This window comes from Leopardus geoffroyi, chromosome A3 (genome assembly GCF_018350155.1).
Source record: "Leopardus geoffroyi isolate Oge1 chromosome A3, O.geoffroyi_Oge1_pat1.0, whole genome shotgun sequence".
Classification (NCBI taxonomy): domain Eukaryota; kingdom Metazoa; phylum Chordata; class Mammalia; order Carnivora; family Felidae; genus Leopardus; species Leopardus geoffroyi.
This window is the reverse complement of record NC_059336.1, coordinates 11974402-11997292: the sequence shown is the minus strand read 5'-3', so window position 1 is coordinate 11997292 and position 22891 is coordinate 11974402. Positions and strand designations below refer to the sequence as shown.

Sequence of the window (22891 nt, the reverse complement as noted above, 5' to 3'; positions counted from 1 at the left end):
TTTATTCTCAGATACGATTAGCTCAGCTCCACGGTTAGAGAGCAGTGCAAATGAGGTTACGGTGCCAATTCGACTCCAGGGCAGGCCTGCAGCTTTTCATAAAGAACAACTCTTTGCATAAGGAGTAGCCTGGGGGAAGCTCCCGGTCCCCAAACAGCTACCTCACAAAGGCCTGACACCAGTCACAAGGGAGAGCTGTCACGATGGGGGACAAAGGCACAAAACAATTCATCCCTGCACCTAGAAAATAATTCAAAACCACATGATGGACACCCACTTTCAACTGTCGTTAACGATGAGCCACATCACTCCACTCACAGAATAATAACAAGACTGAGATGGGCTGATAAACTGAGTAACCTCTAAGCTGCTCTTCCTTAAAAGCATCAGGTCTTTGTAAAGGACCTTAATATTCACATTCGTTTCCGAAGTTGGAAAAGCTGTGATCCTCCTTCTTCGAAGTGCCCCTCTGTACGAAGAGCACGGAGTTGTGGCCAGATCCGAGAAGAAGCAGGCTTATCCGGGGTTCACACCTACCACTCCTTTGGGCCCATTCCAGGAATGCCAGCATTTAAGTGGCACTGTTTCCAGGCAGCTAATGGCGTCTATTTTTCTTCTTCCAACTATAACTTTCAAGAGCTTATGCTTCCTCTTCCTAAACCAAAAGGAATCAAAAACGGATTGAAAAATTCAGCCTCCTCAAATTTATCCTAATCCTACAGAGGCAGCATCACACGGTCACGAGGACAGGCTCTAGGAAACAAGCAGGCTTGGATTCAAATTATACCGCTAACCTCTTACAAGTTATGTGACCTTGAACAAATTATTTAACCCCTCCCAGCCTTGGTTTCCTCACCTGTAAAACCCGTACATCTCACAGAGGTAGGGTGTTTTAATAGGGTAACACATGCAAAACACCTACAGAGAGGGCTCAGCCAAAGGGGACAGCACCTGCTGCCACTGTCATGGTGGGAGAGGGGAGGATGGGCCACTGAGCTAGAAGGGGAGACACAGAAATGCAAACTACGGACCAAGACCGTCACTTCTGCAAAAGCAGGCTTTCTCAAACACCACAGTCCCCATCTATATCACGGGGAAGTCTGAAGAGGGGAGGAAAAAAAAAAACTCATCAGAATTACGTGGGCTACAGACTTCACCCTCTGGTGAGTTAAAAACGGGCAGCCCGTAGGAAGAAATCAAGAATGATCCTGTGCACCGAGAGACACAGAAAATAATCTAGGTGACATGGCCCCGGGTGAACAATTTTCCCCCAAAATGTGAATTTACTTAGCAAAAAGTTTTATATAGACCCCTTCTGACACAATTCAATCCTTTTCTTCCAAAACACTTCAGTCCTAAAGCCGTTAGGTGGGTCTGAGCTAGGAAGGGGTCTGTGCTGAGGTGTCTGGGGGTGAGGGGAACACAACGGGCCACAGATGGAGGCCTGAGCACTGCGGGACGAGGGCTGTCCTGAATGCAGTGTCAGAACCAGGAAGGGTGAAGAGGGCACTCAGCAGAAAGAGGGGGATGCCAGAGTTGGGGTGCCACAGCCCAAGCAGGGCTGAGAGGAGTGTCTGCCCAAGGAGGAGCAAGCAGTCTAGTCCACGGTGTCAGAACCCACGTGGGACAAAGAGGGCACCCACGCTGGCGGAGAGGCTGGTGCAGAGCATGAGAGCTTAAGTGGGATAAGGACGGAGGAGGAAAGCCCAGCAAAGAGAACTGAACTGTTTGGGGTAAGAAGGATGTCCAAACAGGGACTGGGGATAAAGCAGCAAGGTACATACAAAGAATTGATCAATTAAGTAAATATATTAAGAAAAACGGGAGCTGGGATTCTCACTGCCAAAGGAAGGAATTACAAATATGGAGAGGGAGAAAACTAGAATGAACCCTGAGGTGTTAGCTTTAAATGGCAGGTAGTGAGGTGAAGTCACAACTTTCCATTTACATGCATGTAGAAATATAGATGTCAACGTGGGTATGTGTCCACATACATATATTCCATAGATTTATGCACTGAGGCAAGAAGCCTGGACACTCCAATAGCAGTGAGGGCACAAAGGACCTGGATCTTCGCTTCTACATATCCATCCTCCACCAAAAAGAATCAGGATTCTTTGGGGAAAGAGCTGATTCCAGATCTGGGATAAGGAAGGCACAAATGTGCCTAGAACATGTTGTCATGCCAGAAAGTAAAAGAAGTGATTCTGAGCTGAACTATTTTTTTTAATTTTTTATGTTTATTTTTGAGAGAGAGAGAGAGAGAGAGGACAGAGTGTGAGCAGGGGAGGGGCAGAGAGAGAGGGAGACACAGAATCCGAAGCAGGCTCCAGGCTCCGAGCTGCCAGCACAGAGCCCCACGCAGGGCTCGAACTCACAAACCGAGAGATCGTGGCCTGAGCCGAAGTCGAACACGTAGTCGACTGAGCCACCCAGGCACCCCATGAACTGAACTGTTAATTATTTTGATATAAAAGACATTATTGGGGCAACTGGCAACACTCTGATGGGGACTGAAGGATTAGATGGCCGTGAAGTATCAATGTCAACTTTTTTTTAATGCTTATTTATTTTTGAGAGAGAGACAGACACACCGCAAGCGGGGAAGGGGCAGAGAGAGGAGACAGAATCCCAAGCAGGCTCCCAGGCTCTGAGCTGTCAGCACAGAGCACGACGCAGGGCTCGAACCCACAAACCGTGAGATCATGACCCAAGCCGAAGTCAGACGCTTAACTGAATGAGCCACCCAGGCGCCCCCAACAGTTTTTTATTGTTGTGTACCTAACTTCATTTTTTCCCCATAAGTTCTATGGCTTTTATTCAACAATTTTGTGCAGCATTGTGTTTTTTAGGAACGCTTAAGTCATGTTATAGCAGAACTGTATTTAATATAACCACCTTAACAAAGAAGAATAAATTGCATGACATCAATGGTATCCCTATTCTGTACCTATAGACGTTAAAAAGAAACAAAGAGGATGGAAAAAGAAAACATGCCATTTAGTTGCAACCTAAATTTCCAACAACTCGGAAGCAAAGGAATATCCTGAGTTTTCATTCTGTCTAATGGTTCCACATGGGATCTTCCAACAGGCTAGGGAAGCCCGGTCAGCCTAGAGAAGGCCACACAAATTAACTTTAACTACATATCTAATTCCTTTAACTACAGATTTAGAGGGCACGCTGTGCCACAAAACTACATTTGAAAAAACAAAGGAAATAACGGCAGTAAAGTATGTGAATGTTTAATGTGGTCGCAGCAACCCACCCTACCCCCTTCGTTTTAAGCTGCTCTGACCTACGTTTGAGTGCCTTCTCAATCATTTCAAGTTTAGTTACTCCTGACAAGCTGGAGAAAACAATACCAGGCTGGAGAAAAATAATCACTAAGTACAACAGCTTTCTGAGAAAGCCTTTCTTTCTGCTTTGTAGAATCCCATCAAAGTAGGAGCCAGATTGAATACTACACTTTCACATTAAATTAGCCACACTGGTATATGAGTTAATGAAATATAAAATTCTTCCGCTTAATTTTTATTCGTAATATTTAGGAATGAGATTAAATCAACCTGACACCAAAGGGGTTACAATTTCCTATCTGGTTTTCCATATATCAGTAAACACAGCAAGTATATTTTCTTTATAGCTCTCCTTTTAAGAACTCCTTGCCAGAAAAAGATCTTTTTTTTTTTTAATGTTTATTTATTTTTGAGAGAGAAAGAGAGAGCACAAGTGGGGGAGGGGCAGAAACAGAATCCCAAGCAGGCTCCAGGCTCGGAGCTGTCAGCACAGAGCCTGATGTGGGGCTTGAACTCATGACTGTGAGATCATGACCTGAGCCGAACAAAGTCGGGCGCTTAACCGATGCTTAACCAACTGAGCCACCCAGGCACCCCCAGAAATAATCTTATAGCGAGACGTTACATTTAGTTAGAGTGAGGGAGAGACAGAACTAACCAGGAAAAGATGTTACAGCAAAGAAACTGCAAAAGGGTAATCCAGCACAAAATAGCATTTACTGAATTGCCACCCTTGTCTACAATCAATTCTCTCAGACTAACAACTCCTAAGGTGCAAAATTTTCAAATATCTGTGTGTATAAAGATGAGAAGGAAAACCAAGAGATGAAAACATTTGTGAGGAAAAGATTATGAATAAATTATTGTAATCTCCTTCCTGCATTGTTCAAGTGGGTTTAATAGTTTAAAAGTGTTGTTCAACAGCACAAGGGTGGTAACATTTGTGAGACCCTAATTAAATATGATTCATTCTGGAATGTTTCCGGTGACACAATCTTACATAAATAATCTACTGGTACGTTTATTCAGATATCACAATGAAAAGAGTCTGTTTTTTGCACATACAAAACAACCCCAAACTGTAGATTCCATCTATGCACACTGTTTTACTATTTTATTTATAGAACAATTAAATTAATAAAATAATATTAAAATTAAATTGGTGGCAGTGATGTTTAATTTGTGGATACTGGGGAATGTTACTGAACGCAAACCACAAAACCTATGCCAAAACTAGTCCTAAAAGAGGTATTTTTCCCACTTTCCCTTGTAAGCTTGGTACTTCGCTTTGGTCAAAGCTGACATAAATAGCTACAGAAATCAGCAATACCGTCTCAGAAAATAAGGCCACTGAACCAAGAGAACACAGGTGGAAGACAGGCTAGCAGTTAATGGTGTGCTCCCAGGGGACCCTAGGGGCCTTCATCATCCTCAGCCATAGCACCTGCTTCTCAAGCTCAGCAGAACCTTCCAGACAACATCACAGGATGAAAAGATTTATCCTTTGCAAACGTACTGACCCTTGTCCTTCTAGCTTTAAATTCTGAGGGTTCAAATAAGAACTGGGAAACAGAAAAAATGAGACCCTCCGGAAACTTTGCTGCAACCAACTGCTTCAGCCCCGGTCTACTACGTACCCCTTCACGGGAATTGGTAACCCTAGCAGGAAGTTCCCCACTTTCCCTTCCCCTCTCTACTCCAACAGAGCACTGTGATCAAGGGGCTGGGGAAGATGTGGGGACAGTGATTTGCTGAGCACCTAACTGGTACCAAGACTTGCAAACTTGTGATGATATCCCTCCTTTATCGTCACAATAATCCTGCATTTATGTACCGCTCATCTCCCGTTTTTACATATTAAGAAACGCTCATTTGGGCACCTGGATGAGCAAGACATCTAAACAAAAATGAAATCGAATTATCCAAAAGCTTTAAAAATCAGCCTGTCCTGGGGCGCCTGGGTGGCGCAGTCGGTTAAGCGTCCGACTTCAGCCAGGTCACGATCTCGCGGTCCGTGAGTTCGAGCCCCGCGTCGGGCTCTGGGCTGATGGCTCAGAGCCTGGAGCCTGTTTCCGATTCTGTGTCTCCCTCTCTCTCTGCCCCTCCCCCGTTCATGCTCTGTCTCTCTCTGTCCCAAAAATAAATAAACGTTGAAAAAAAAAAATTTAAAAAAAAAAAAAATCAGCCTGTCCTTATGTTTTGTTTTGGTTTTGGTTCTTTGTTTGTTTTTGTTTTTTGGAAGGGGGAGTCTTTGGGCCCTTTTACCTTTATAGTTTTCAGAAATACAAAGGTCACATCAAAAAATTACCTTTGTTCATGGCGGTCCAGTATACTATTCACACTGCTTTTGTATAGGTTTGAAATTTTCTGTAATCAAATCATTAAGGGAAAAAAAAATTATCTCAAACATAAAGTGGACCAAAAAAGTAGCTTCTTACCTACAGTTAACTGCCAAATGAAGTTTGAATAAATGCCAATCTTCTAACCCACACAAATCTTAAGATTTCTCAATACTTAAAACCAGAATGAAGATAAGCCAAGTCAACAATAAAAAAGAAAATCAGGCCAACACCAAAACATCTCACTTGCCCTGTGCCACATACATTCTCTCTCTCTCTCTGACACACACACACACACACACACAGAAGAATGAAGGATTCCAGGGGCGCCTGGGTGGCTCAGTCACTTGGGCATCCGACTTCGGCTCAGGTCATGATCTCACAGTCCATGAGTTCGAGCCCCGCATCAGGCTCTGTGCTGACAGCTCCGAGCCTGGAGCCTGTTTCAGATTCTGTGTCTCCCTCTCTCTCTGCTCCTCCCCTGCTCACGCTCTGTCTCTTTCCTTCAAAAATAAATAAACATTAAAGAAAAATTTTTTTAAAAAAGAAAAAAAGAATGAAGGATTCCAGTTGCCCCTTCCAGACAAAGCAAATGATGGGTGCCAGCCTAGCACAATCAGCTCAAGTTTTTATCGAAAGCATAATCTTAGCAACAGAGGGAAGATTATTCCCGCTTTCCATGCACAGAGCACAAGAGACTAGCTACTTCTCAATCACAGACTTGTGCTTCATGCCGTCCGTATGGTCCAGTCTCAGAAGACGCTTCGTCCTCATCTCTCCTTGGATCAAGTAAAATACAAAACAGTTTCTCATTTCCTACGCAAAAACTACCTCTCAAAATGAAAGATTGGCAAGCAGAGCCAACACATAAAGGCATAACTTTTATAAGTTTAAAAACACCAAAGTCATTAACCTAGATACTTTTCTAATTAAAAAATTAGAAATGGGGCGCCTGGGTGGTTCTGTCAGTTGAGCATCCAACTCTTGATTTCGGCTCCAGTCACGATCTCACGGTTCATGACATCAAGCCTTACATCAGGCTCTGCGCTGACAGCACAGAGCCTAAATGGAATTCTCTCTCTCCCTCCCTCTCTCTCTCCCCCTCTCTCTCCCTCCCTCTGTCTGCCCCTCCCCCACTCTTGTTCTTGCACTCTCTCAAAATGAATAAACTTAAAAAAAAATTAGAAACAATGTTCCTAGCAATATATGAGAATCATCGTAGCTGCCCCATCCTAAATCAATCAGGACTGTTTTTCATCGACATGTCAAGTTTACGCACAAGACAAACCATTAATAAATTCATCTGCGACTTCCAATTTCAAAGCATTATCACACACAGACTAGGTAAGACACAAAATGCTTACAAGGGTTAAAATCCTTATTGAATACAAAACGGGCAAAACCTAAAACTACCACTTGTCAGCTGCCCACACACCAGGCCCACATAAAACCAAACATCTAACTGTGCTGGGCATAATTAATATAAAACCGTGCTCTGTGTCATAGTTCAATTATAATGAACATTTTTACAAATCCATCATGTTTTTATTTGATTGTTTTAGTTCCTCACCCTGAAGTTTTCTTGGTTAGCACGGCAACCTTTAACATTCCCATATGAGCAGGGAACTAGCTAGTTGTACTTTTCAGCACCTCAGATCTGTCCACCTCTCCTTTACTTCCCTAACTTAACAAATAAATAGTGGGGCGCCTGGGTGGCTGGGTGAAGCCTCCAACTTCAGCTCAGGTCATGATCTCGCAGTTCGTGAGTTCGAGCTCCATGTCAGGCTCTAAGCTGTCAGCACAGAGCCTACTTCGGATTCTGTGTTTCCCTCTCCCTCTGCTCCTCCCCTGCTCATTCTCCCTCTATCTCTCTCTCTGTCTCTCTCAAAAAAATAAACATGAAAAAAACACAAATACATATTGACTGCACACCTTCTGTGTGACAAGACAGTGCTCTAGGCAGGAAAACAACAATGAACAAGAAAGGTAAGTCCCATCCATTTAACACTGAATGAGAGAGAGGTCTGAAGATGGGCAGGAGCACAGAAGTCAGCCAGTGAAAAGGAAAAGGAAAAGAGTCTAGTCTATGTTGGAGGGACAGGAGAAGAGTGGCATAAATGAGGCTGGAGAGGGAGGTAGAATCAGGTAAGATAGAAGGCTTTACAAGTTACGATAGGGAGTCTGAACTTTATTCCAAGAGTAATCAAAGTCACCGAAGGGTAGGAGACAAATTCATTATGTCTGACAAATGCCTCCTGAGCACCTACTCGGTGCCAGACTTGTATTCTAAAACCGACACTCTTCCAGGTGGAAGAGAAGAGGCCTCGGCATGTAAATGTGTCCCTCCTCCACTGGTCCAGAGAGCACTGTTCTTATTAAGAAACATCAGGTCATTGCTTACCACCATCACCATGACTCCATTCAGGAGACACACAGCAGCCACATTCCCTGTAAATGTGACCACCAACCAAAACCAGGCACAACCAATGAGCCCAGTGGGGTAGGAAATCAAATGTGTTTTCAAGAATTTAACTTTTCTGCTGCCTTAAATACCACGGTCTTAAATGTCTTAAATTATATGCACTATTATTTCTGGCAATTAAGGAATGTTAACACCAATTGAACAGCAGTTGAAACTGATCTTCAATTAAACACATCCATCCAGGAGTATCAAATCACTCAAAACTGAAAATTTTTACTACAGGGGAGCTGTAGTCCCTAGCCGAATACTTAAAAAGTAACAGAGCTATGGTGCCTGCCTCATTCATTACCGAACCCCAAAGCCCAGCACACTGCAAGGGTGCAACACAGAGATTAAATTAATGAAGTTATAGCTCTAGTAGCCAAAGTAGGCAAATGAAAAGCCAAGTTTATGTACTTTTTCTTTCATCACAGAAAAAAAATTTTCTAAGGACCCACCTGTCTTTAATCACCACCATTATCACTCATGTTTAGATAAATACATCTGCAGCTGGCACCGGGCACAAAACAATAAAATTGCCAAATTTTACCTTGTCAGAGGTACAGGAGTTCAGCAGGTTTTACATATTAGGTTTTCCTTTTTGCTCATTCTTTAGACTCTGTTCATATTCTGATAATGTTACGAAGGAAACAGGATGAAAAATAAAAAATCCTGTGTTCACACCACACCCCTCCTCATCATGCAGGGACCATCCTGGCAGTGTGTGCCTCACCTCCACCTGCCAGCCTGGCCTGTGCCGTTGACCGGGAGGCATGGGGAAACAGAAGGCTCTGGTGAATAAGGAATTACCAATTTTCAACGAATCAGAAGACAAAACAAAAACAAAAAGACCCCACATTTCATACCAAACTCAAAACCACGCCTCCATTGTCTTCATTCTAACCACCAGCACCTATTATTAAATAACCAAATGTAGGGGCCTCTGGGTGGTGGCTCAGTCGGTTGACTTTGGCTCAGGTCATGATTTCCCAGTTGGTGGGTTTGAGCCCCGCATCAGGCTCCGTGCTGACAGCTCAGAGCCTGGATCCTGCTTTGGATTCTGTGTCTCCCTCTCTCTCGCACTCTGCTCTCTCAATCTCTCTCAAAAATAAATAAGCATTAAAAAAATAATAACAAGGGGCGCCTGGGTGGCGCAGTCGGTTAAGCGTCCGACTTCAGCCAGGTCACGATCTCGCGGTCCGTGAGTTCGAGCCCCGCGTCGGGCTCTGGGCGATGGCTCAGAGCCTGGAGCCTGTTTCCAATTCTGTGTCTCCCTCTCTCTCTGCCCCTCCCCCGTTCATGCTCTCTCTCTGTCCCAAAAATAAATAAACGTTGAAAAAAAAAAATTAAAAAAAAATAAATAAATAATAACAAAATGTATAAGGTGCTGGTTAATGGAGATTTGGGGTCAACCAAATGACAAGTAAAATTTACTTTTCCCTATCTTAGAAGTCATCAGCCCCTTTCATTTCTGTATGGAAAATAATGAGCCCAGTGTTTCATTAACTATGTTCACCAATCTATAATATTTTCCAAATTTCTCTTCTGTAGCAGATGTTCAATCAGTAAATTGTATTGTCCCCACCACCAAAAATGTGGTATCTCAACATCTGGCCTTGCCTTTACATGGACTTTCAGAGAACCGCGACTCGAAGCAGAAAACGTTTAAGTTATATTCCAGTCCCGCTGGACAAAATAACCAATAAACAAAAAACATCAAATATGAGGTGGATAGTCCCCCTTCCATCAGAAAAAGTCACAGGACTCTTCTAACACTTGAAATACTTAACACAATCCGCACAGCGTGTCAAGTTTAGCAAAAAGAGTAACTATTTTAAAGAGAGAGTCAGAAATCAAGCAAGCAGCATCACATTTAAAGAGGTTAAGAGCAAAATAAACCAAAAACCTGTGACTCCTCCTTTCTCAGTAACCAGACCAGTAGTAGCTTGTGCAGGAAATGCACGAAATGCCTTCTGGTAACTTAAGCATTACAAACGCCTATCGGACCTTCACAGGCAGAAAAAGGAATGGGCACGCTGAAGAGAGCAAAAGTTAGCAGTACATTTTTTTAAAGTGCAAACAAAAGAAAAAAAAGAGACAAATTGAACCTCATTAAAATTAAAAACTTTTGGGGCGCCTGGGTGGCGCAGTCGGTTAAGCGTCCGACTTCTGCTCAGGTCACGATCTCGCGGTCCGTGAGTTCGAGCCCCGCGTCAGGCTCTGGGCTGATGGCTCGGAGCCTGGAGCCTGTTTCCGATTCTGTGTCTCCCTCTCTCTCTGCCCCTCCCCGTTCATGCTCTGTCTCTCTCTGTCCCAAAAATAAATAAACGTTGAAAAAAAAAAAAAATTAAAATTAAAAACTTTTGCACACCAAAGGTTGCTATCAAGAGTGAAAAGCAGCCCACAGAATGGGAGAAGATATTTGCAAACCACAGATCTGATAACAGCTTAATATTCAGAAAATAGAGCTTCTCACAACTCAACAGACAATCCAATTAAAAAATGGGCAAAGGACCAGAACAGACATTTCTCCAAACAAGATACACAAACGGCCAATAAACCCATGAAAAGATGCTCATTATTCGTCATTAAGGAAATACAAAGCAAAACCACAATGAGCCATCATTTCACACCTAAGATGTTTATACTCAAAAAAAAAAAAAAAAAAAAAAAAAACCACCCAAAAATGGAGAATAAGAAGGGCCGCCAGGATGTGGCAAACTGGAACCCTCATACACCGCTGGTAGGAACGTAAAATGGTGCACCCACCGTGGAAAAGTCTGGCCGTTCCTCAAAAAATTAACTAGAATGATCACATCGCTCAGCAATTCCAATCCTAAACATACACCCCAAAGAATTAAAAACAGAGACTCAAGCAGATATTTGTACACTAAAGTTCACAGTGGCATTGTTCACATACCCAAAAGGTGGAAATAATTCAATGCTCATCAAAGATGAAAAAACCAAATGTGGTGAATACATACAGTGGAATATTCTTCAGTCATAAAAGGAACAAACTTCTGATCATGCCATCACATGGATGAGCCTTGAAAACACGACATGAGCTGAAACAAACCAGGTACAAAAAGACAGTATTCTAGGATTCCACTTATGTGAGGCATCTAGAAAAGGCAAATTCATAGAGACAGAGAGTAGATTAGATGGTACCTGGGGCTGAGGAAAGAGGAGAATGAGGAATTACTGTTTACTGGGAACAGAGTTTCTGCTTGAGGTGATGACATCTTTGGAAACGGTGATGGGTGCAAAACTTGTGAAGGTAACGAAAGCCACAGAATTACACATTTAAATTACTAAAATACAAGGCAAACTTTATGATATATATTTTTCTACCCCAAAGAAAACAAGTACAAAGTAGTTTGGGGCAAAATGAATGCAAAGCCACTTCAAAACCAGGATTAACAGAAGAAGCAGTCCTTCCCCCAGAGTGAATGCAATCCCACAATGAAAGGCTGATTTACCCGGATGACAGTTTCTTCATTCATGCCATCAAATGCTGAAGTGCATACAACGTGCCAGGCACTATCCTAGACCCCCCAAAAAATCACAATCCAGAAAACTTCCCGATCAGGACTCTACTGATTATGACGATATGGATAAAGTGAGTTTTTCTTAACAAGTTAAAAGATTAAATGCTTTTATTTAAAATACAGTTTCATAATAAGTACATCAAAACTCCTAAAACCAGTCTGTTACCATCTTTGGCCCACGTGGTTTAAATTTTTTTTTTTTTTTCCAACGTTTATTTATTTTGGGGACAGAGAGAGACAGAGCATGAACGGGGGAGGGGCAGAGAGAGAGGGAGACACAGAATCGGAAACAGGCTCCAGGCTCTGAGCCATCAGCCCAGAGCCTGACGCGGGGCTCGAACTCACGGACCGCGAGATCGTGACCTGGCTGAAGTCGGACGCTTAACCGACTGCGCCACCCAGGCGCCCCCCACGTGGTTTAATTGAAGTTGCCAATTTGTCACTTTCTAAACTGGAATAAAGGGCCTGCCTTTCTTTCTTTCTTTCCTTCCTTCCTTCCTTTCTTTTAACAACCCAAACATGATCACAGCGCAGCATTTAAGAAAATACTATTTTCTGACCTTCACAAGCCAATGGGCTACCAGTCGGAAAATATATACATACATCACAATCCTGAGTATAATTTAGGCGTGGTGCCTAAAAGCAGAACTCCTCAAGATGGGATAATTAGCAGTTCTATGAGGGAAAAAAAACAAACAAACAAACAAAAAAACTCTTGTTTTCCCATCTTTCCAAGCGCATGGTTGTTCAGCAATGAGAACTAAGCAAAAGGTTTAAGTGACTATGAATCATAGTTTTGGGACCACCTGAAGGGTGAAGAAAACAGTTTCCCCTTTATGATATTTAAATGTTTTACAGCTCTTTAATAAAAAATAATACACAGTCGTGCTCGCTAGCATAGCCTAGATTAATTTAAGTTTTAAAGCACAACACTGAGCTGTCCTACGACCCACGCCTGCTGGTACCTGACGCTCCACAGCATTTTCATCACCATAATTAGGCCACTAATCGCCTCAGAGAACTGTTCATAATTGATGACGGTAACTAAGGTAACTCAGAAACAACGACCAGGTTGCCTTCTAGTCGCTGCAAAGTACCTGGGTATCTGTAACCTGGGAAGGAGCAGGAACAATGCCTACTGTCTAATAATTGCTTACTCAAACCAGCAAAGGGAGGGGAGGGAGGGACACTGGAGAAGAGACAGCACTTTAAATGATTCAGGGTGACTCCCGTGCCTGGGAAAACACTGAATTCAGGGGATCGGCAGGAGGTATGAATGTTCTTCAGGATAAAGCCACAACATAAAAAAGAACTTACTGGGTCAAAATGTAATATTCATTTTCATTTAGCATCCAATTACCTAGAGGACGGAGGAGCGAGCAGGAGCTAATGAGTCTGGGGCTATCTCACGCTTGAAAGCAAAAGTGTGATACTAGGGAAAGGACTGATTTAGCAGATTAAAACTTAAAAGGATTTCCCCAAGGACAAAAAAAAAAAAAAAAAAAGAGCGGGGCGGGGGGGGGGGGGCGGGCAGGGAGGTTTTAACATCCCCAAGATATTCCCCATAAAATTCTTTTTAGTTTTTTCCCTTGCCCAAGACAACACACAAATTTTTTTTTCTTTTCCTTGTCATAGTAATTTCAAAGATACAGACTTGAGTGCAAAAATTCTTCTTTTCAGGGCAAAAACTGTCCCAAGACAACAGCACTGCACACAGTGAACTTCTCCAGCACCCCAAAGGGGGAACCTGCGCAAACACTTCGCCACCCCAGCAGTGCCACAGAAGCCACGGCTCAGCACCTCACCGAGGGTTAAGCAAGCGGGAAACCCAAATTTTAAAAGATGGGTGCCTTTACGCAACACAAGCCATTATTCCTTCTTCCACATCAGGGTGCCATCCACACTCGCCCAGAATCCTGTAACCTCAGATCTGACAGCATCCCTAGAATCTGTACCACCATCCGTGCCCTCAGTTTACAGATGTGAAAACTGAATAACGCTTCCTGTCTAGTCACCGGTGATGCCCGACTAGAGCCGCGATCCTTCCAGCTCCATGTGGTGCTAGCATCAGACCCTGGAGGACGTCTCCCACTTACAAATAATCGTTACAAACCTAGGGAGCTCGGTGTCAAGCTCTGTGCTAAGCCCTTTTACATACATGCTCTACTTAATTCCCACCACAACCATGAGAAAGATAGTATCTTCCACTTGGTAGATAAGAAAATTGAAAATAATTTGCCCGGGGGACCTGGCTGGCTCATTGCATAGAGCTTGTGACTCTTGATCTCAGGACTGTGAGTTAGAGCCCTGCTCTGAGCAAGGAGGAAAAGGAGGGAAGGGAAGAAGGGAGGGAGGGGAGAGGAGGGGCGGAGAGGGAGGCAGGGAAGAAACAATGTGCACATTCAGTGTGTTGATTCAAAACCTAGGTCTGGCTGACTTCTAAGCTAATGTTCAGTCCTATTCTCCAGTCCTTACCAAGGCTACAGGGTCCTACACAGCCTGACCCCTCCTACATTTCTGACTTCACCTCCTACCACTCTCCCATCACTTAAAAAAATCCAGTCAGGGGCCCCCAGGTGGCTCAGTCAGTTGGGCATCCAACTTCGGCTCAGGTCATGATCTCGCAGTCCGTGAGTTCGCGCCCCACGCTGGGCTCTGTGCGGACAGCTCGGAGCCTGGAGCCTGCTTGGGATTCTGTGTCTCTCTCTCTCTCTCTGCCCTCCCCCGCTCATGCTGTCTCTCTCTGCCAAAAATAATTTTTTTTTTTTTTAAATCCAGTCAACCTTCACTCAAACTCATCCCTGCCTCAAGGCTTTTATACGTGCTGGGTGCCCCCATCCCTACCCCGACCACCACCCCCAAACCTGTCAACGATTCATTCTACCCCTCCAAGACAAGTATCACCTCTTCAACAAGGCTTTCCCTAACCACTCAATCTAAAATAGACACTCAGGGGGCACCTGGGTGGCTCAGTTAAGTGCCTCTTGATCTTGGCTCAGGTCATGATCTCAGGTTGGCAGGATGGAGTCCCACGTTGGGCTCTGTTGGGCTCTGCACTGATAGTGTGGGGACTGCTTGGGATTCGCTCTCTCCCTTCTCTCTGCCCCTCTCCCCACGCGTGGGTGTTCTCACTCTCTTTCAAAATAGCTAAACTTAAAAAAATAAACAAATAAAATACAACAGATCCTCCGTCACTCCTACGGCTATCTGAAATCTTCTTGTACATTGGTTGTCTCCTTTTTAGGATAAAAGCACCACAAGGGCCAAAACCTCTCACTGAAATAAAAGCGCCAAGATGGCAAAACGTTCTGCCTTATTCATTTCTAGACTACCCAATACCCAAAAGAGCATCAGACCAGAGGAGGCTCTCAAAGGAACCACCAGTTGAATAAAGGAATGAATGCCTTTATTCTACTTTTCCCTAGTTGTTTCTTGTGATTAATCTTATCTTTTCAACCATACTGCATGTGCCTCAGAGATATCTTATAATTCTCACTTTGGGCAAGTTAATGACTCAACTTGGGCTTATACAATCATCTAGAAAGTGAAAGAAGCAGTCAGTCTGGAATTCAGGGGTGCCTGGGTGGCTCAGCTGGAGGAGCATCTGACTCTTGATTTCGGCTCGGGTCATGATCCCAGGGTCGTGGGATCAAGCCTTGTGTCGATCCACACTCAGCGTGGAGCCTGCTGGGGATTCTCTCTCTCCCTCCCTCTTCCCTCTATCCCTCTCAAGCGTGCACACACTCTTTCTAAAATAAAACATCTTTTGGATTTAAAAATGTTTAAAAAGAAGCTTAGAATTCAAATATCTCCCACAGCTGGTAACATAACAAGGTAGATACTGAAATACTCCTTATTGACCCATGGATCTTAAATTCCTTTCATTTTCTCACATATTTCTACAAAAATACACCTACTGTGCAAAGGCAAGCACGCTTACTTAGCTGGCATTAGAAACTAAGGAATAACTGGGGCGCCTGGGGGGCTCAGTCAGTTAAGCGGCGACTTCGGCTCAGGTTATGATCTCACGGTCCGTGAGTGCGAGCCCCGCGTCGGGCCCTGTGCTGACAGCGCGGAGCCTCCTTGGGATTCTGTCTCCCTCTCTCTCTGCCCCTCCCCCATTCATGCTCTCTCTCAAAAATAAACACTAAAAAAAAAAGAAGAAAGAAAGAAACTAAGGAACAACTACCCTTACACTAGTAGCATACGCAGGCCCGCCTCTTCTCAAGAGGGCTCCACTCGCCTCTTCCAAGCCACACCCAACCTGTCTGCTTCTGATTATCCTTTATCTTGACCAGTGTTGAGCTCCAGTTTTCTCTACGTCTTCGACAGGCCTCAGCAGCATCACATTCTTTTACTTCTTGCCTGCTAAAGTTTTATTTGCTTTAGATGGCTGGATGTGTCCAACAGATCTCCTATGATCAAAAAAGCTCCAAAATTAGAGCAGTCAGTTGCATTTTGGCTTCTATGGTTTGGAATTTCTACTCTCCTGAAGAGTTCCAAAGAGTCTTAGCAACACAGAGACCCTCCTTCCTGGTAATATATCATATACTGCTCCCACTGGCCTGTCAAGCTTGGGGTGGGGGTGGGGGGATGTCAGGATTGGGGCGGGACCATCTACTGGCTACAGTATCAAAGGCCTGGAACCATATCTGATACCGTGTGAACGGCTGCTTCTAAAGATTGTCCAAGATGAGCATATTTTCACTGTTAAAGACATTTCATCTCCAAACCCAGACCTTGTTTCCAACACAGCAAAATGCTGCAGGGTAGACATGAATCATCGCCAAAGTCCTGGTCAAAAATGTGCTGTTCAGTTTTATAACTTCAACCTGTTCCCTAAAGATGGTGTCCTTCTAAGACAACTGACCGGACTCAAAGAAAATATTTGAGTGAGTTGAGTGTGAAAATGAGCATGAGGGGGTGGCGATCTTTAACAGGATGAAGTTTTTTGACTTTTTTAAAAAAAAATAACCCACATTCCACCATATGTATATCACTCCACAAAAGCTCAAGAACTACATGCACTGTAGCATTTAGGGGGCATTTTCACATAGGGTACAAAAAAAAACCCACAAAAAAACAAAAAAACGAGGCTGTTTTCATACCAACCTGGGGATTCTGAAATTTTCCTATGGTTATTAGAAAAAGTTCTTTGGCTCAGGTCACGATCTCACGGTCCGTGAGTTCAAGCCCCACGTCGAGCTCTGGGCTGACGGCTCAGAGCCTGGAGCCTGCTTCCGATTCTGTGTCTCCCTCTCTCTCTGCCCCTCCCCTATTCATGCTCTGTCTCTCTCTGTCCCAAAAATAAATAAACGTTAAAAAAAAAAAAAAAAAAAAGAAAAAGTTGCACTTGACTACATAAAACATGTATCTTATCTAAAATCTTAGGCCCAATATTGGTACAGAATATGAATGAATTATCAACTTTCTGTATGTGAAAACATCTCATTAAAAGTTGGTTAAGATGGGGCGCCTGGGTGGCGCAGTCGGTTAAGCGTCCGACTTCAGCCAGGTCACGATCTCGCGGTCCGTGAGTTCGAGCCCCGCGTCGGGCTCTGGGCGATGGCTCAGAGCCTGGAGCCTGTTTCCAATTCTGTGTCTCCCTCTCTCTCTGCCCCTCCCCCGTTCATGCTCTCTCTCTGTCCCAAAAATAAATAAACGTTGAAAAAAAAATTAAAAAAAAAAAAAAAAAAAGTTGGTTAAGATGGGGGCGCCTGGGTGGCTTGGTCGGTTAAGCGTCCGACTTCGGCTCAGGTCATGATCTCACGGTCCATGAGTTCGAGCCCCGCGTCGGGCTCTGTGCTGACAGCTCAGAGCCTGAAGCCTGTTTCAGATTCTGTGTCTCCCTCTCTCTCTGCCCCTCCCCTGTTCATGCTCTGTCTCTCTCTGTCTCAAAAATAAATAAACGTTAAAAAAAAAATTAAAAAAAAAAGTTGGTTAAGATGAAGTTCTGGTTTTTCAAACAGCTTTGGGGTTTTGTCAAGTATAAGATCAGAGAGAATCAAGTGACTTGCTCAAGGTCATTTGGTCAAATCAGGTGGGATTAGCAGTACTGATTCCTGCCTTCCAAAAGCCAACCAAAAATCAAACTTTTCTTGGAACTAAGCAAGCCAAAAGGGAAAAATCATTCCCCATTTCCTCTCCTCGGTAATCCAAGGACAAAAGAAAAATTAGTTTCAATGGCAGAACTTCAATTAATAAAGTTTCGTCAATACATAGATTATTACCTCCAACCATGCACGGCACCTCTCTCAAAATTAGTAACTATTTTACCAATTTGCAAAGGTCAGTAACCTCTATACAACCTTCCCATCTAACAGCCCCATAAACTTACTAAGATGCTTTTAAATCAGCCTATGTACATCTATAAATAGTTCACTTCTCTTATCTTCTATAAGATCTGGTCAGACTGCAATATATAGATGTACTCTGAGCTGTTAGATTTTTTTTTCTTGAAGTTAAAGGATCATAAATAAGTTCAAAGTTTTCTTCAGAACTCTGAAAGGAATAGGGATATTTCACCAGGACGGGTGAAGCAACGATTAAATACACGGGAATCGGTCAGGCTGGGGCTGGGGCAGGGCTAGAGAGGCTCCTACACATTTTTATCACCAGATCAGCTGCTGCTTCAGACATTTCAAATCCACCACCTTCATCACATTTTCTGCCCCATCTTTTTCACTTCTACTTTCAACCTGCTGATATAAAACACTACCTTTGAATTAATAACAAAAATGTAATATGCAGGGAAGCCATATTTTGAAATCACTAACTGGACCGGGATAGGGGTATTAAAGCAGCTGGGAACTCTTTGTACTTATTACAAGCACAGTGTACTCATATCTAGCAAGCAACAGTCCTCACATCCAATTTTCCGAGTTGAGTGGTGCCATTACCCCTATTTCAGATGACCCTCAAGTCCAGGATATTGCCCTTTGCTCTCGGACGATAGGTCACCAATATTAAAAGCTGGCATGAGAACTCAAAAATACTAAGTTAGTGGGCAGGCTAAAATTGTGGCTGGATTCTATCATAGATGAACAACTTTAAAATATTTATAACTAACATTAATTTTCTCTTACCTCAATTTCAATTCAAGTCTACTTATTTCTGAATATAGTTGTAATACACTTTTTGGACTGATGATTTCTCTGTAGGCCTTTGAGCAAAACGTGATCACTGGGTATATAAAGCAAATGAAAAGCAGGACTGGAAAAAATTAAACCCGGAAGGAAATGTAAGTCACTAACACTTTCCATTATGCCAGAAGTGAGAAATGTCATTATTTGGAAATGAATCAGGTTAAGCTATTATCACACTGCCAACATACAACTGTTTTTGACCTGCAAAAACAGAAATTTCATATGGTTCAACCTAATGTTATTTTCTAAGCTCATTTTAATAACTGTCTCAAATTAGGGTGTTGACAACCCAAGGCACATAAAACCTTCTATTTCTCTAGATTGCCTTAACCTTTGGAAAGATTTGCCACCCCACTGTCCAAAGCTGGCCATTGGAGAAATTAAGTGTATTAACAGGAAAGCCAAGATTTAAAAAACAAAACAAAACAAAAACAAAAACAAGACCAAAAATCCCACCAAACAGCTGAATATAACTGTGCCTACAAGAACCCTAAAGCCATTCCACATCTTTTGTGCAGTTCACATTCTCCACTAACAGAAGTTGAATCCTGAGAAGATCTGCCCTTTAGAAGACTTCCATTTAAGGAAAAACTAGTGAAAATGTAAGTGCACCGCATCTTTTTCAGTTTTCAATGATACAGGAATCTAAGCATGGTAAATGTTCATCATTTTACACTGGGGTTCCACTGACCTAAAAACGTATTGTTGAGGAATTCTAACTGAGTTGGTGAGTTCTGCTGGAGAATGTGCCTTCTAACCTTTCTAATCTCAAGGGTGATCACCATCCCAGTGGGATTATTCTGCTATTTGGATATGGTTGATTTATGTACAAACAACAGAAATAACCTGTCACGGAAAGCGGTTATGGCTGCAAGAATACATCTAGGTCTAAATCTATCATCTCACACCCATTGTTAGTAAGTCTAATAACTAATATGCTAATGACCTCTTTTCTCAATTAATTCCACTAATTACTCACCTGTTCTCATTCCGCCAAAATTCCTATCTCCTAATCTGATCCATCAGACCACATACTATACTCTCCCAGAGGGATGTTTTTTCCCTAAGATACTTCATAAACTGTTAGGACAATCAGATAGTGCCTGTTCTATCTTTCCAGGTTTCATTTATAGTATACAGCATCAATATGAACCAGCAAGTGAAATACGCTCTTAAAAAAAAAAAAAAAAAAAAAAATCAGGAGAGAATCTCCTGCTCTATCTGGAAATTTCTCTATTCAGCTAGTTCAGTGTTGACAGGTCAACAGAGAATGGCACTAGGCATTACTACAGTCCTAAAGGGCATGCCCCTATAGTGAACCCATCAACCCTTTCCTAACATCCAAACGACCCAGACTTTTTATAGCAGAATCTACTCTCCTTGCCCCAGCCCCAACAGCATCTTCTGGTCATTTTTCACCCTGAACTAAAGTTTTCTCTGGAGCGTGTGGTGACACCCTGTCAGTCAAATACATTGTTTAAACCTTCCATCTACTCCCTTCTTTCTCCAAAGTTGCATGTAACTGTTTTTTAAAAAAAAAACACGTACAAAAACTCCCTGTGCATCATAAGTGCTTTAAAAAAGAATGTATCTACTTCCATCCTTAAAACCCTATGAGGCTAGGTTTAGTACTCCCATTTTACAGAGGAGAAAAGCTGAGGCTCAGTAACTTGCCCAAGGTCATAAAGGGCAGGGATTTGAATTCGAGTCTGACCTCGGCGTCCTCTGACCTTAACCCTCATGCTGTATTTCCTTCCAATCTCTTTCTTCATGTCCTTTATGTCTGTCTGCTCTGTGGTCTTACAAAGTCTATGCTTGGGCAGTGTTCAGTTTCTCCTGGGGCTGTCTTGCCTTTAAAGGACATGCCTTCCAGAAGAATGAGTACCCATTCCATTTTTTTCTCCATGCTCCTCCTTCCCACCTGGCACCATTTCCCCCAAGGCTCTTATCACATCTCCTCCTCTAGGGCCAATTTACGTGTCCTCTCGGTCCCTGAGCAGGCACCACAGGATACTGAAGGGCCACCTTCTACCCTCAAGGCTACGAGAGAGAAGTAAAAGGGTGGAAGGGTCCAGACAGCCCCTCTCCCTAAGTCTTCATTCAGGAAGAAACTGCGGCCGAGGACCGGAGGGGGGGGGGGGGGAATTTGGGGAAGGAAAAGAGGTACGGGGCGGAGTAACAAGGGTGTGCCCTTGGGGGTGGGGGGTGGGGAGATGGAGACGGGGAGGAGGCGTGGGACGCTCAGGGTTTAACAGATTGAATGGGAGGGGGGGTGGACCGCCATAAGGTGGGGGGGGGGGGTGCCACCCGGAGAGGAAAGGGGCCACTTGGAGGAGGAGAATGTGTGCGCTGGGGAGGAGAACCTGGAGATGGATATAACAGGAAAGTGGAGGGAAGAAAGGGTAGGGAGGGGGAGCAGGAAACGGTGGACTCACCCGGGAGGAGAGAGGGGAAGGATGGATGGGAACCGGGAAGGTGGGGCGCCTCGAGACCCCACCACCGAGGCTCGGCGAGGAGGGGCGGGAGGGCCGAAAGGGTTCGGGGTCCGCGGAATGCCGGGAACCGGGGCCTCGGGAGACCCCGGGGGAGGAGGAGCGGGAGTTCTCGAGCCGAGCGGCGGGAAGGGGGGCTCGAGGGAGGCAAGGGCGGGAAAGGGGGCGTCCCGGCCCGGGGGCTGGGGGCGAAGGTATCGTCGGGCTCGCCAGGGGATGGAGTAAGGAGGGCCGGGGGTGCGCGGGAGGCAGGCGGGGGCAGTGGGTTCCGGGGCCCGTCGGGGTGCAGAGGGCGGGAACGTCCTGGCGTCCCCCGAAGGCCGGGCGTGGGGTCTCCCGAGGGTCGGGCCGGGGTCCCCGCAATCTTCCGCGGCCAGGCTCCGGGCGGCCTCCGGCCGGGGTCTTCCAAGGGTCGGCGCGCCGTCAGGGTGGGGCGAGGGGTTCCCGAGATTTTCCCCCGCTCCCCGAGGCCGGAGCGGCGCCTCCCCCCCCCCCCCAGGACCCCAGGCTTCCTTCCTACCTATGCCGGGCGCCACATAGACGAAGTAGAGCAGGGAGGACGACAGCGAGAAGAAGAAGAGTGCGGCGAGCAGCGAGCGGCGCGGCAGCCGCAGCAGCCCCCGGCGGACGCGCATTCTGCAGCCGAGCCTGCTCCCGCCGCTCCCCGTCCGCCGCCTCCTGGGCTGCCGCCGCCGCCTGGGCCTCGGCCACCACCTCCCGGGCCTCGCGGGCCGCCGCTCGCCGCCGCTCGCCGCCGCCGCCTCGCCGCTCCCAGCCGCCGGCCGCCGCGGGCCGGGCCACATAGAGCGGGCGGGGGCCTGAGCGGCCCGGAGCGAGCGCAGCGGCGGAGACGGGGCGGGGCGGGCCGCGGGAGGCGGGCCGGGGGCGGGGCCAGCGCCGCCGGGCACCGTCGCAAAAGAGCGGCGCGCGCTCCCTCGCCGCCCGACCCCCCGGTTCGGCTCCCGCGGCGGAGCGGCGGCCCGCAGGGAACGTCGCTAAATGGCGACAGCCCCTCTCCTGGCGCGGCCACCGCCCAGGCTTTCGGGGAGCGTCGCTCAAGTGCCGGTGGGCTCCGCGCAAGGGCGCCCCTAGCCCGGGAGCCAAGGGGCCGTCTGCAATGTCTGACGCTGCTGGTCGCCTACTGCGACAGTGGAGCGGGGATTATAGGCATAAGGGCTCGGCATACACCTTCACTCATTCATTCATTAATTCACCTCACCATTTATTAAAAGCCAGACATAGGCCATAGGCCAGACACTGTTTTTGGTGTTGGGCATGCTACAGAGAACAAAACAGACAAAATCTGTCTTCGTGAACTCACGCTCGAAAGCGAGGAGAAAAGGAGACAAATCAGTTCATAGTATCGGGTACTGATAAATGATATGAACAGAATAAAACACGAGAACGTATTGGAGGCAGGCTAGTGTGGTTAAGGAAGGCCTCATTGACCAGGTGACGTGGGATGAGACATAAAAGGGTGAACAGCAGGCACAAAGGCCCTGAGGTCAAAAAGCCTCCTCTGTCCCCAGGTTATCCAAACCCAGGATAAAGGTTAGATCTCTAGGCAGGGTCCACATCCCACAGAATCATGAGGAGTGTAATGATAA

At 45.3% G+C, this 22891-nt stretch overlaps 1 protein-coding gene across 1 annotated transcript in view; it reads right to left on the bottom strand.

Annotated features, from left to right (window-relative positions):
- The window catches only part of B4GALT5 (beta-1,4-galactosyltransferase 5), a 77415-nt gene extending 55313 nt beyond the window's left edge, over nucleotides 1-22102 (bottom strand). Inside the window, exon 1 of the mRNA XM_045444272.1 lies at nucleotides 21805-22102. Coding sequence (XP_045300228.1) covers nucleotides 21805-22087 — 283 coding nt within the window. The 5' untranslated portion in view covers nucleotides 22088-22102. The remainder of the gene's footprint in view (nucleotides 1-21804) is intronic.
- Between the last annotated feature and the right edge of the window lie 789 nt (nucleotides 22103-22891).